The 14,155-nt window shown below is 31.6% G+C and overlaps 3 protein-coding genes across 4 annotated transcripts in view; 2 read left to right on the forward strand and 1 right to left on the reverse strand.

Annotated features, from left to right (window-relative positions):
* Positions 1-1,177: 1,177 nt before the first annotated feature.
* Positions 1,178-4,932, forward strand: LOC107025625 (uncharacterized GPI-anchored protein At1g61900-like). 2 transcript variants are annotated; one of them, XM_027918714.1, is made up of 8 exons: positions 1,178-1,489; positions 1,571-1,747; positions 1,916-2,515; positions 2,816-3,061; positions 3,197-3,208; positions 3,723-3,866; positions 3,980-4,030; positions 4,574-4,932. In XM_027918714.1, the coding sequence occupies exons 1-8, from the start codon at positions 1,450-1,452 to the stop codon at positions 4,642-4,644; spliced, it is 1,341 nt and encodes a 446-aa protein (XP_027774515.1). In that variant the 5' UTR covers positions 1,178-1,449; the 3' UTR covers positions 4,645-4,932. The 2 variants fall into 2 exon arrangements, with proteins under 2 accessions (XP_027774515.1, XP_027774516.1); XM_027918715.1 differs by having other exon boundaries at positions 3,983-4,030.
* A 2,612-nt stretch (positions 4,933-7,544) lies between these two features.
* LOC107025604 (premnaspirodiene oxygenase-like) lies at positions 7,545-9,512 on the forward strand. Its single transcript, XM_015226374.2, has 2 exons — positions 7,545-8,467; positions 8,799-9,512. The coding sequence occupies exons 1-2, from the start codon at positions 7,580-7,582 to the stop codon at positions 9,423-9,425; spliced, it is 1,515 nt and encodes a 504-aa protein (XP_015081860.1). The 5' UTR covers positions 7,545-7,579; the 3' UTR covers positions 9,426-9,512.
* Positions 9,513-10,583: 1,071 nt separating this feature from the next.
* The window catches only part of LOC114077865, a 6,620-nt gene continuing 3,048 nt past the window's right edge, over positions 10,584-14,155 (reverse strand). The window contains exons 3-4 of the mRNA XM_027918216.1: positions 10,980-11,180; positions 10,584-10,879 (exon numbers count right to left, since the gene is read on the reverse strand). Of these exons, the coding sequence (XP_027774017.1) occupies positions 10,764-10,879; positions 10,980-11,180 (317 nt within the window). The 3' untranslated portion in view covers positions 10,584-10,763. The remainder of the gene's footprint in view (positions 10,880-10,979; positions 11,181-14,155) is intronic.

Genomic DNA, 14,155 nt, shown 5'->3' on the forward strand with positions numbered 1-14,155 from the left:
ATATATTGAAGATATATGTTTTTCTCTTGCTTTATACAAAAACAGAAACACAATTTATACACTTCTGTTGTATAAAGCGAGAGAAAATTGTATTTCACTGCAATTGTATAATTCGCAATTGTATAATTCATTGGCCTTTTTCGCTGCAATATTTGTATAAAATTTGCATTTGTCTACAATTGAATTGAAGTAAAATGTCTGTAAATTGTATAATTAAGTGTATAGCACGAAGATATATGTTTTTGCATGTGTATATACAATTTTCTCTCGCTTTATACAAAACAGAAACACAATTTATACACTTCTGTATATAAAGCGAGAGAGGCGAGCGAGAATGGGAGAGTGACGAGCGAGAATTTTGGGAGAGAGGCGACTGACAAACTTTGGCTAACGTTTGCTATGGAGCACAATTAAATCAAACCGTAGCTACTCCATTTATTTTAGGTTATTAGTTTGCTATTATATACAATTATCCCTATTATTTATAATATGGACTTGACCCATTAACCATTAACTAAATTACTTATCTAAATATTATATGTTGATTATTCACAATAAGTACACGAACAGTTTAAAATTTCTAACCAACTTCACAAACTAATCAAAAGTGACTCAGGTTAACTATCGAGAGTGGTAAAATGATAATCTTTTATATAATTTTTTTTTAAAAAAATAACTTTTCAAATTATTACAATAGTATCATAGTGTGTATACATATAATGTTGAATTATTTGATCTTGAGTTGATTTGTTTTAATTGATATCAAATCAACTCATTTATAATCGAGTGATATTTTTGTCTTAAATCAAATAAAAGTGATATTTGAAAACAATTTATCGAGTAACATTCAGGAAATTAACTTCAATAATTAGAACAGTTTGTTTACTATGTGTATTTTTTATCCAATTTTTAATCGAAGTACATTCTTAGATCAAACACCAGGTGCATACTTTTTTCATCTTTCCATTTCAATATTTTATATAAAGTGTTTTGATTGAATATGAAATTAAAAAAAAGATCAGACTACCTATGAAAATTATAAACTAAGGATCCCATTTAAATAAAAATAAAATGAATCGTATCACATAAATTGAAACGAAGAATATTGATTTGTAAGGATATTTGGGTGAAAACAAAATAGATTTAGAATATTTATTTATAGGATAGTTCCGTCTCCTCTCCCGCGCGCAGGAGACGGGAATTGGCACAGGTCAAAATTCCAATGGAGGAAACACCGCTTCTTTTCTTCAAGCAATCGAATCAATTTAAGCTAAAGTTATGGCACGTGAGGATTCTTCATTCGAAAGCGAGAGCACGGCCTCTTCTTCTCCACTCTTTTACTTATAGCTGTATGCAGGAATTACGATGTTTGACAAACACCACATGCTTAATCAATTTACACACACAATAAATATCTTTCGTTTATACACGTAAACAAAATTTGAAGAAATGAGTCTCATGATTCAAGTCTCAATAGTGTTGCTTCTCTGTAAGTGATTTTCAATTTCAATTGATTCGTAATTGTTTGATGCGATGAAATGCCATCAATTGAACTCATAGCCTTTTCCAGTTTCAGGAATTCATAAATCTCAAGAGAGTGATATTCCGGCCTCTGATTTATTAAGTACAACTCATAATGATGCCTCTCCAGACATCACTCCTAGCATGGCTCCTGAAGCTATGTTGCCTTTGCAAGCACCTTCACCATTCATGCCATTTACATACACTAATATGCCTAAATTATCAGGTAATCACATTACCAACATTTTGAAGAAAAATATTTAGGCCTTTTCTGACTTGTTCACCTTTAGGCTTATAGTCATAATGAGATCATAGGGATTGTTCTATCAAGTATGAATAGATTTAACCGAGTTGATATAATCCGGTTACTGATGAATCCTTTATAACTTTTCAGGACATTGTGCATTCAACTTTTCAGCTGCAGATAGCATTTTGAGAACAACAGCAACAGATTGCTGGTCTACGCTTGCTCCATATCTTGCTAATGTAGTGTGTTGTCCTCAATTCGATGCCAGCCTAGTGGTTCTTGTAGGGCAGGCCAGTAGTCAGTCACAAAGTCTTGCACTCAATGTCACTCATGCTAGGCACTGCCTTTCGGATGTCGAACAGATTCTAGAAAGTCAAGGTGCCAGTGAGGAACTTCTTGAGATTTGTTCTGTGGATCCCTCCAATCTTACAGAATCATCTTGTCCTGTTATAGATGTTAATGAAATCGAAAACAGTTTAGATACATCGTCTTTGCTGGCTTCTTGTGGAAAAATAGATCCTACTATTGAGTGCTGCAACCAAGTTTGCCAGAATGCTATATCTGCTGCAGCGGAAGTTTTAGCTTTCAGGCATAAAAATGTGACAACCTCCAATGGTGCCCCTAACTTGTCGGAAAAATCTATAAATGACTGTAAAAGCATTATATTACGATGGATGGCCAGCAAGTTCGATCCTTCTTCAGCTAATAGAATCATCAGAGTATTTTCAAGCTGTGATATAAACAAATGTAAGTGCAGGAAGTTTGGAAGGAAAAACATTTATAATCTAACTTTGAAGCCAGATGGTACTAAATTCGATGAAGCTGTTTTAAAGCTAGGGCTCTTTCGGAAACTAAAAGCTACAAGTTGAATCTTACAAGTCTGCATATTGTTTTCGGCCTCTGGCATGAGAAAATGTGATATTTAAACAATTTAACTTTGCCCTCTAACAGTTGTGACTGATGCCAAGCATAATGTGTCGTGTTTAATTTGGAATATGATATTTTGAGATGATTAATTTAGGCTCATTCTTCTTTCTGAACTATTAGCATGTCCATTGGTGTTTCCGGACATAAAGAACATTTCCAAAGAATGTGGAGAGGAAACAAGTAATCAGACATCCTGCTGCAACACACTGAATAGTTACTTGTCGCGCTTGCAACAGCAAAGCTTCGTCACTAATCTCCAAGCTTTAAATTGTGCTACATTGCTTGGCAAGAAGTTGCAAGAAGCAAATATCACCAGTAATATTTTTGACATTTGCCATGTAAACCTCAAGGATTTTTCTCTTCAGGGTCAGTTCCTTTGCAGCATATTTTCATTCTGCAATTATTTTCTTTTGTACTTGTTGGTTATTGACATTGTTTGGGCGTTCAATTTGTTCTTACTGCGGGAACCCTGGATTCATTTGCGACATACTGATGCATCAGTGGATGAAAAAGGTAATGAATAACTCTAAATAATAGGAAAATCTTTATAATCATATGTTGCCACATAAAGTAGAAGACAGATGAAAGTAAATTGAGTCCGAATATCTGATTCCATTTAGTTTACTTGTTGAATCTTGATCTTTCAGAAGTACGGTACTATAACTTCACCAGTTTGTTGTTGGTTTATCGACATGTAGACCTTTATCACGGAAATTTGTCTTTTTTTTCCCTTTCTGGTATATAACATATCATTTGTTGCTTATATACACATCCTTTCCGAGGCATATAATATAGTCTTGCTTTATTAGGTACAACATTGTTTGACATATTGAATGCATGACATGACACTCTTAGCTAGGAAAGCGACACAAATGAATGATACTTCACTGATTTCTGTAGTATTTCTTTCTGCTCAACAATTGAATGATATTTATCTCTTTAGAGAATTGCAATCGTCATATGGAAACTTTTCACCTCACTGTCATTTGTTCTCATGTTCGACTGATTCTTTTTTAATCTTCTGTAGAATCGGGATGCCTCTTTCCCAGCTTACCAACGGATTTAACATATGACCAGACTTCAGGAATTGGCTTCATTTGTGATCTTAATGACAATGTGGCCGCTCCTTGGTCCTCATCATATTCTAATTCTGCTTCTACCTGCAACAAGAGTATGTTTCCTTTACAATCACAAACATCTTACAACTTTCATTTTCCTCTCCTTCTGATTATCCCTTCGTTAAACGATTGTCATTTACTTTGATAACAACAAATGACTTTGCAGCAGCTGCACTTCCAGAACTTCCCAAAGCAACATCCTCTCAGCTCAGCAAAGGTATGGGCACAATAGCTACAGCCTTGTTTATCTGGCTAAAAACTTGACTCCAGTGATTCACTTTATTTAGAACGCGTTTCTGATTATTTGATAAGTCGTTGGATTACTCGTTTAATCTTGTAATTACAATTCACATACATCAGCTTAATATGTTGGTACTACTACAAAAAATTGGCCTCCCTACACAATAATGAATATGATTAATGAAGCTGATTTAACAGTAAAAACTGATTAAGTTACGCGGTTTCCTTTATGGAATTTCGACAGATCACAATTAGAGACTAGAAAGTTACCTTTTTTCCCCTAATTGGGTAAATGTATCCAATACTAAAACTGACTCAACTAATTTGAATTCGTGCCGGAGTAAATTAGATGTTACAATTCTATTCCAGTTTTTCTGGTGTCATAGATTTTCTTATGAAGAAAGTTACTTTTTCTCCAAATTTGTACCTGACTATTATAGAATGGCAATAATTTGAGGGCCAATAATCTGTTTACGGCACATAATTTAAACTAATTATGTAAAATTTTCTTGCATTTCAGGAATCTACATGAAAGATTTAGTGTATGTCCTGTTTTTTGCTTCATCAATGACCATCCAGTTGCTAATTTAAGTCTTCTGGATCACTTGAATTTTCATCAAAGAAATATGATATATTGTAAGTAACATTTATATATATATATATATAGTCAATAGACAACTCTTTTATTTTGTTTTGACGAGTTGGGAAATACAGTGAGATTCGAACCCTCACTGGAGTGAAGGTGTGGACAGCTCTCCAACTGAGTTATAGTAATTGACGACTATATGTATTTCCCAAAAGAAAAATGTTAGCAAAGTAGCTTAAATTTGTGTCAATCTCTCTTCTTTTGTTGCAGTAAAATTATTGGCAGTTATTGTATATACGTGGTTTATTCAAAGTTTAATCCATTAATTTTGATAATTAGTACGTAAAACTCTTTTTTTTGGGAACTATATTATGATTCATATATGTGTGTGAATCATAGTCCTGTGTTGGGCTACAAACCATTGATTCACACTTTCTGATCAAGATGAATAGTCATACTTTTGATATAATCTGAGGTGATTTTAGAATTTCTTTCGTGAGTTCAATTTTAGAAATTTTTAGCATTAAATATATTATTTTCTTAACGTAATAATGAGCCCATATCTATTAATCTAGTAATTAATTACAATTTTTGTGATTTTTCACATGTAAAATTTGTTATGACACTATAACAAAATAACTTTAGCGGCTATAAATATGCACGTTGACAGAGTGATAAAACCTTTATCAATAGTATTAGTAAACTATCATTAAATTCAATTTCAGTATGCGCTTTAGGAATATTTGCAAAAACAGTTCTAAATAAACGAATTTAATGACAATTTAAGTTATTGACATTAACTAATTATCATTAAAAATTATTTTTGGATAATATTATATTATGTAATATATATTCAATGAGAAATATGAATAAACACTATAAAAATAAAAATAAAAATAAAAATAAAAAGCAATATCAATTTTTTTTCATATCATTGTAATTTTTGTGTGATTTAGGATATTATGCTTATATGTTATTTTGATTATCTTATGAGACAACTTTGTACCTACCGTTAGGACTAATCTTACCCTTTAGTATAAATTCAATCCACTTCAAAAGAAAATTATATAGTTGCAACTTGCAACTTACAAGCTGCAACTTCTTTAAAAGCCTTTTTAAATTTTTAAATATATAAATAAAATTGAATTAAAAGAAAAGCCACCAGCAAGAACATTAATAAGAGTCCGGAGCCTAAAGGATATAAAATATTAATAAAAAATTTAAAATGGTATATAAAATTTTATATTAATCAAAACGGCAAAATTGCTGTAACAACAACGATTTTGCAAAATGTAATTTTTTTTAAAAAAAATCACATTTTACAAAATCGCTGCAGTAGCAGCAATTTTGCTTTTTCTGGTGGAGGAAACGCTGTTGTTCCAGCGATTTTGCTGTTTTGATTGATATAAAATTTTATATACCGTTTTTAAATTTTTGTTAATATTTTATACCCTTTAGGCTCCAGACTCGATTAAATAAACTTATCGTTAAACAATATATCAACCATTGATTCACTAGCTAGCACCCTTTATAAGAAGATTATACTTTTACATAGAAAGGTCAAAATTAAATAACTATTTTTATGTATATATATTTAAAATAAAAATAACAATCTTAATGAAATTTCTAGTTTCGCTATTTGCTTTACTTCTTTCGATAACTAGGGAAAGGGGGTTGACCTCCATGGCGTCAAATAGTAATTGGACCTGAATTATCCACCCACCTAATTAATGGAGGAATTACATTCATCAATAATTATGAAAAATAAATGGTCTTGAACATTTTTACTTCTGATTATCTTGTACAAACTTCAGAGTAAAACATATCATCCATGAGATATATAAAAAATGTTATATTTAAAATTTCAAAATGAACAAAAATAATAATTTACTCTTTTATGTGTTCAAATCCTTCTGATATCATTTGATAATACAAAGCACCCCAAAAACGAATTTTTATTAAAATTATTAGTAAAAATAATCAAATGATTGATACATTCGATGCCATTAATAAAATTCGTTGGCTATGTGAGGGATTCATAATTATTAAGGGTCTAGAGTCTAGACGAGTCAATAAAAGATTTGAGGGTATACATCACAATAAATTTAAATATAGGAGTTTTAGTCAACGTGTTGTATGATATAAAATGTTTTTGCATGAGCAAATTATTCTTTTAAATTAGATTCAATCATTTTCATAATTTAGTTGCATAGACCATCTATATAATATTTGCACTTGTATTAAACTAGTTGAATGTGGCCTGTTTACTGTGAAGTTTCTTTTGGTATAATGTAGTGTACGTAACAGTTCTTGAAAACATCATATTTGTTAATTAAATTGAAGTATCTTTCAACCACATATTATTAGTCTCACTTAGACACACACTATTTTTTAAAATAAAATTTACCTCATAGAAGTCATTTTGTTTAGCACAAAAAAGGGGAAAAATGCACCAATTTCACAGTAAAAATTGACTTCGTTCTACATAATAATAAAATTATTAACAAAAAGAAGATCTTTGAAGGTTGATTTTTTATATCGATCTGTATAATTTATTTTGAGGTTGATCAATATTGCTTAAAAGTCGACCTTGGGAGTCGATTTTGACCTTTTAATTAAATAGTAATATCCCCATAACCAATATCATAGGATCAATGAGTGGATATATATATCTATATCTATATATATATATATCACTTGTTGTAACTCATTCCATTTATTTATAATTGATTTTTCAAAAATAGATGGCTTATTTGGATTTAAGATAAGCAAGGTGGCTATTTAATTGTCCAACGTCTTATTTTAGTCCAACCTGGACACTAGATTTGATGACCAACAACTTTACTGCCCTCTATATAACGAGTAATAATAACCATCTCAATATTGAAAATCACATCAAGTAGAATTAATTCCATTCTTTAATTTCCTTTACAAATTAAGATGGATTTTCAACACTTGGTTTCCTTTTTTCTATTCATATCCTTCCTATTTCTTCTAATTCAAAAATGGAGGAAGCCGAAAACTCGGCTTCCTCCAGGCCCATGGAGGCTACCTATTATTGGAAGTGTGCATCACTTGACAAGTGGATTACCACATCAAGTTCTCAAAAAGTTGTCCCTAAAATATGGTCCTATCATGTACTTACAACTCGGAGAAGTTCCTACCGTAGTTGTATCCTCCTCACACATGGCCAAACAAATCCTAAAAACACATGACCTCGCCTTTGCATCTAGGCCAGAAACTATGATGGGAAAGATTATTTGTTACAATTGTAAAGACATTGCCTTTTCACCATATGGTGATTATTGGAGACATATGCGTAAATTGACTGTCCTTGAGCTACTTAGTGCCAAGATGGTCAAGTCATTCACCCCTATTCGACAAGATGAGCTTTCAAATCTTTTATCATCCATTACATCAATGAACTTAGATTCGCCAATCAACTTAGTTGAAAAGCTTCTATGGTTTATGAATGCCGCGACATGTAGGTCAGCATTTGGGAACGTGTGTAAAGATCAACGTGAGTTGATAAAATTGATTCATCAAGCACAATCATTATCTGGTGGATTTGAGCTTGCTGATTTGTTCCCTTCGAAAAAATATCTACATGGGATTAGTGGCATGGAATCTAAACTAATGAATGCTCGTTATAAGATTGATCAAGTCTTGGACAACATTATCAATGTTCATAGAGAGAATCGCGCTAATGGAAAAAGTTGCAATGGTGAGTCTGGAGCTGAAGATTTGATCGATGTTTTCTTAAGAGTCATGGAGAGCGGTCAATTTCCAGTTCCCCTAACAAATGACAACATAAAAGCAGTTATTCTTGTAAGTGCATGTGTATCCCTTTTCATCATGGTCATTTTAATATCTTTATTTTACAAAGGAAAAAAAATCTGAAATATATCCTAACGCTGACTTGTAATAATCCCAAACTTTGGAAATGACTCTTTGCCCTTGCACTATTTAATAGATCTTGTCCATGTGGTCACATATATACCTTTAAAATACACTATTAAATAGTGCTGAGGTAATAGATCCTAATCACAGTTTGAAATTGTTGCAGCAATTTCGGTCAAAGTTCAGATATATTTCGAACCTTTTTCCTAAAAGTAGATTGTTTTATAATTACTTACTTGTTTGACCGTACTTCTTGTAGGATATGTTTGTAGCAGGATCTGACACGTCATCTTCAACGGTTATTTGGGCATTATCAGAAATGATGAGAAATCCAAATATCATGGCAAAAGCACAAGCTGAAGTGAGAGAAGTCATGGGAAAGAAAACATGTGATGACGATATCGATACTGACCTTGAAAATCTTAGTTACCTAAAGTTAGTGATCAAAGAGACGCTCAGGTTACATCCTCCAACTCCTTTGTTGGTCCCGCGAGAATGCAGGGAGGAAACTGAGATAGATGAATTTACTATACCGTTGAAAAGCAAAGTCATGGTTAACGTATGGGCAATTGGAAGAGATCCCGAGAATTGGAAAAATCCTGAATGTTTCATACCAGAGAGATTTGAGAATAGTTCTATTGAGTTTACTGGAAATCACTTTGAGTTTCTCCCGTTTGGTGCTGGAAGACGGATTTGTCCAGGAATACAATTTGGTTTAGCTCTTGTTACTCTTCCATTAGCCCATTTGCTTTACAATTTTGATTGGAAACTTCCAGAAGGAATTAGTGCAAGTAATTTGGACATGACTGAGGCAAATGGAATATCTGCTAGAAAAGAGAAAGATCTTTATTTAATTGCTACACCCTATGCATCTCCTCTCCATTAAATATGAAATTTTGTTCTAATACATGTTTGTAATAATTTCTTTTACTGTAATGTTGATGAAATAACAAAAGGTCGAATGTATTCCCTGTCTCTTAAATTTGTGAGAATTTATCATTTAGATACTTAAATTATAATATTTTTTAATCAAATACGGTGATTAAGTGCTTTTCATATATTTGGTTCTAAAATTTTGAAAAAGCTTTTGTGTGTTTGTGTTTTCAAGCGTCTCTTACGAGAATAATATAAGTTAATCAATTAAAATATGTTAGCTTATTTAATTCTCACATAAACTTTAAAAAGTTGTAAGACCTTAATTTTTTGTTTTACAAATAAAACATGTCATAATTCGAGTATTGGAATGAAATATATTGACAAATTAAAAAAAGCATAAATTTCATCATTAGCCTTAAAAGATATTTGCATGTTGATCAGCAGCTCCAGTTTTATGTTTAATGTCTTAATTAATTTCATTATTAGCTTTATAGTCATGTGTGACTTGCGTGTGTATTTGAAATTGTGATCCATTAATTAGGACTATGAATGAGTTTTGTCGATGAATGAGTTTACATTTTAGTCAACTGATTATTTAATTATAATAGACAAGTTCTCTGTATTAGAATATCAATTTTTTTATATTATATCATATTATATATTTTATAACATTATCTCATTGTAACATTTAAAAAATATTCATTATTTACAAAAAGAAATTGATGCGAGTGTTGGCATTTCAAGTGATGATTTGAAAATGGACTAGTTGAAAAAAGCTATACATTGTTTATTTTCTTTACTTACTATTTACAATGACGATATTTTGAAATTCAAAACTTTATTATAATAGCTACTTTTCAATTATAAAAATTCAGAATAAGTTATTTATTAATTTTAGCTAGTTTTTTTTCTTTTCATTCCCAAGGTATACTCAAACCTAATACTTACTAGGATATGGCTAATTAAACCCTAACAATTTCACCATATATATTGGGATAATTAACGGGTCAACTCATAGATTGGAATAATTAGCGGGTTAACTCACACTTATATGACTATATATATATATATATATATATATATATATATATATANATATAATCATATAAAAAATAGAACAAAGCACAATATGGAAACCAAACTCTTAGCAGATCAAACCAAAAAAAGGCAGAGGAGAAGCAACTCATGTGAACTGTGAAGATTCGATAACCCCCAACCCAATAGGAAAATTTCAGCTATTATTTCTCGTAAGTGCAGTACGCGTCCATTATGTTTGATCCTATACGTGAAAACTACTAACAGAATTTTGCTGTTTTTTTTACAACAGATTTACCTAAAATATGGTTAGCTAACCTTGTTGAGGAGATAACGAAGAAGTGCTGATTGTAAGGGCGCCAGTACTATTTGATTGATGATGTCCTGTAGTTAAAGTAACTGGTAGGTTTGTGGCTTCAGAAGCTTCAACTACAAAATGAGGAAAATAGCTATAGTAAGAGTAGTAGCGTCTAACTATAATTGTAGATATTGAGAAGATAGAAGGAAGATAAGAATATGCTCAGCTAACCTTCCTGAGGCGATAATGAAGAACTACTGATTGTAAGAGCGGCAGTAGTATTTGATTGATGAAGGTGTTTTTGTCTTTTTGACTCAGCCCTTTTTTCTCTTAGCTCGGATAAAAATAATTGCTTTCTCTCTGGTGACATCTGTGCATATCTGGTACGACGACGCAAATTTCTCTCAGAAGTTCTTTCTTGGGCAGACACATTATCTCTATTTTCTTCCATTCCTATTTCAATTAGTTCATGATTTGTTACAACAAGTAGTGGTCCAGCAATTGAGAGGAAAAAAAAAGTTAAGATTTTTTTTTTTTTTTTGTAAAAGTGGACAAAAGAAGCCTTCTTACACTTTTTAAATGCTAACCAAATTCATATTTAAAAACAAAAATAATCAAAATGCATATACTTCTAACTGCTTGTCTGGGTGTACTTCAGAAAACATGCCGAAATTTAGAAACTGAAAGCTCATAAAAATTTTATTTGACTCTTTTTTTTTAATCTTTTCTACATATTCTTCATTATTACATGACCCCCACTACAGTAAACTCTTAAAACTGATAGAAGAAAATGAAACATCCATAATTTCCCTTTTGATGAGTGCTCAAATAATATAGTTCATCTATAACCATGTAATAATTGCAACTTTATATTTATGAAATATGGTGAAGAAAAGAGAGTTAAGGACAGTTTTGTCAGTCTTTCTCATGAGAAGATGATTCTAATGATGTTAGACAGGAGTCCTATCAAAGACAATAATAACATATTCAATATAATTTCATAAATTAAATTTGAACAATAACAATATATCCAATGTAATTTCATAAATCAAATTTAAACAGTGTAATATGTAGTACACAATTTTATTCCTAGTAAAAATAAAAATATTGTTGTTAATAAACGTTCATATTGTATATAAAATATCAGGATAGAGCCGATTTAGATGTTGATTATTCAAGCTAATTTGGATTTCGATATGCATGATAGCCATTAACTATCTTATATATGGTGCAATTTATCTTCTTCAGATGGTCTGTTGATACATTCTTATGGGTCCTTTGAGTACCATGCATATAGTATTCAATTTTTTCATTGTAGAAATAACGTAGGAATGCATGCAGTGCATCTCTAGCAACCAACGCGATAATAGCAACATAAAAAGCAGAGCAATAATGAAACCCAATCAGCTAAAAAATGCAGCAATAGTTTAGCAAAAATGCAGCAATCCTTAGGCCTCAACTTCTGTCCAAAGTGCAACATTTGTAGCAGCAATATTTTGAAAAAAGCGCAGCAGTTAGCTAACTTAAAAGTGCAGCAAAGTTTAGCCAAATATATAGGCAAACCATTGGCTCAAATATATCCAAAAGTGAAATTTAGCTCGACACATAGCAATAGTAGACTGAAATTTGATCAGAAGTGTAAGAATTCAGCAGCAATACAATACAAAATCAGCAACCCATGGTTTAAAATACATCAAAAAAACAGAGCAGAAAAAGATTAAAACGCAATAATGATTCAACCTCAAAATGAGGTATCAAACCATAGCAGTGAACCTCATCAAAGGCAACAATTAATTCTCATCAAAGACAGGGATAACAACAGGGCAGACACATTATCTCTATTTTCTTCTATTCCTGTTTCAAGTAGTTCATGATTTGTTAAATTAATTTTACAATTTATCAATGACATTGATGATTACTATGATTTAAAGCAGGTGTGGGCGATAAACAACCTTTGATCCATTTCCACCTCTGACCAGTTTAACACTATAAGGACCCCAAGTAGGCATGTACACAATCATACAACCATCAGTAACTGAAGATTAGTTTATGCTACAACTCCCTGTAGCTGACTCATCTGCATACACTCGAAACATTGTGTGCTTCCCAGGTACATCAAAACCATAGAAGTGGATGAGTTTGGGAAAAGATATGCACAATAAAACAAATAATAAAAACTTCACCTAGTGAATGGTTTTTACTTTCTTTTCTCTAGACTTGTGAAAAGAGGAATTCATTTAGTGGTATGTATATGTCGAGCATCTCAAACGAATAGTGGAATAAACATTATTAGAATGTGAAAGAACAACATCTCTTGATATAAGGTATTCAAGCAAAATATTATGGACAGTTTGACGTAGCTTAGCATGTTAAAACTGCCTCTATACGTTCTATAGAGCAGATGAAGGAGACACGATATTCATTGGTAATAAAATATTGCTCATTTTTAAATCCAGCAAGTGTTAAAAGTTGAAAATAAATTATAAGGCATCTTTGTAATCCCCTCTATTTTAATACTCTCATTTATTAAATGTACGTCTAAGATTGTATAAGAATGTCCCAAACCAACTGCAAGGATTTCTTATGTAATTTTCTTTATAATAACAACAACCTATTCAGTTTAATCTCATAAACCAAAGCGCAAATACAGGAGAACGCACGAGAGAAATGTACTTTGAAACTGGAAAGTGAGCTGTATATTGGATTGAAATTGTCATGTAGAAGAGTGTTTATAAAGCTGAACAAAATTACTTACTTATTGTCCATACCAGTGGCTTTCCGTTAGCTCTTACTTGAGTTGATAGTTTACTGCATCACGCTACAATTTGCTTCCACGGTTAGCAAATCTGTTGTTACGAATAACGAAATAGAGGAGGAAAAGAGCCAATGATCTGAAGAGAAAGCTTACCAAATTCAATACCAAGACTAAAGTTTTCAAGTCATACTATCCATACAGACTGTAAGCAACTTAATAAGTAGAATCTCTTCTATTTTTTTCTAGCCTCATGATTCCTTTTACATAGATCATTCTTTCTAGCTGGACCTAAATTCATATTGCAGACATCTATGGTAATACTATGTATTATAGGTTTTGTTTGAAACACAATTGTCAACGTTTCTTAGCTGTTATAAGCATGACTTAATCGAAAGAAATAAACGAAGCAACAAAAAATGATAAGGCCAAATCTGTACATACATACGTAAGACTCACCACTCCTTTGATTAACCTCATGTAATATAAACCTAAAACACAACCATTTCAATAATCAACACACCAACAGAAATAACGCAGAAGACAAATTAATTTTCTTATGAGGAGGTTTCATCAATCACTAAATATCACACAATAAGCGTTAAGAGTTTGTTGGTTACTATTATCTGTTTAAGTATATATCAAGTGAGCTATA

The sequence above is a fragment of the Solanum pennellii genome, chromosome 7 (assembly GCF_001406875.1).
Source record: "Solanum pennellii chromosome 7, SPENNV200".
Taxonomy (NCBI): Eukaryota; Viridiplantae; Streptophyta; class Magnoliopsida; order Solanales; family Solanaceae; genus Solanum; species Solanum pennellii.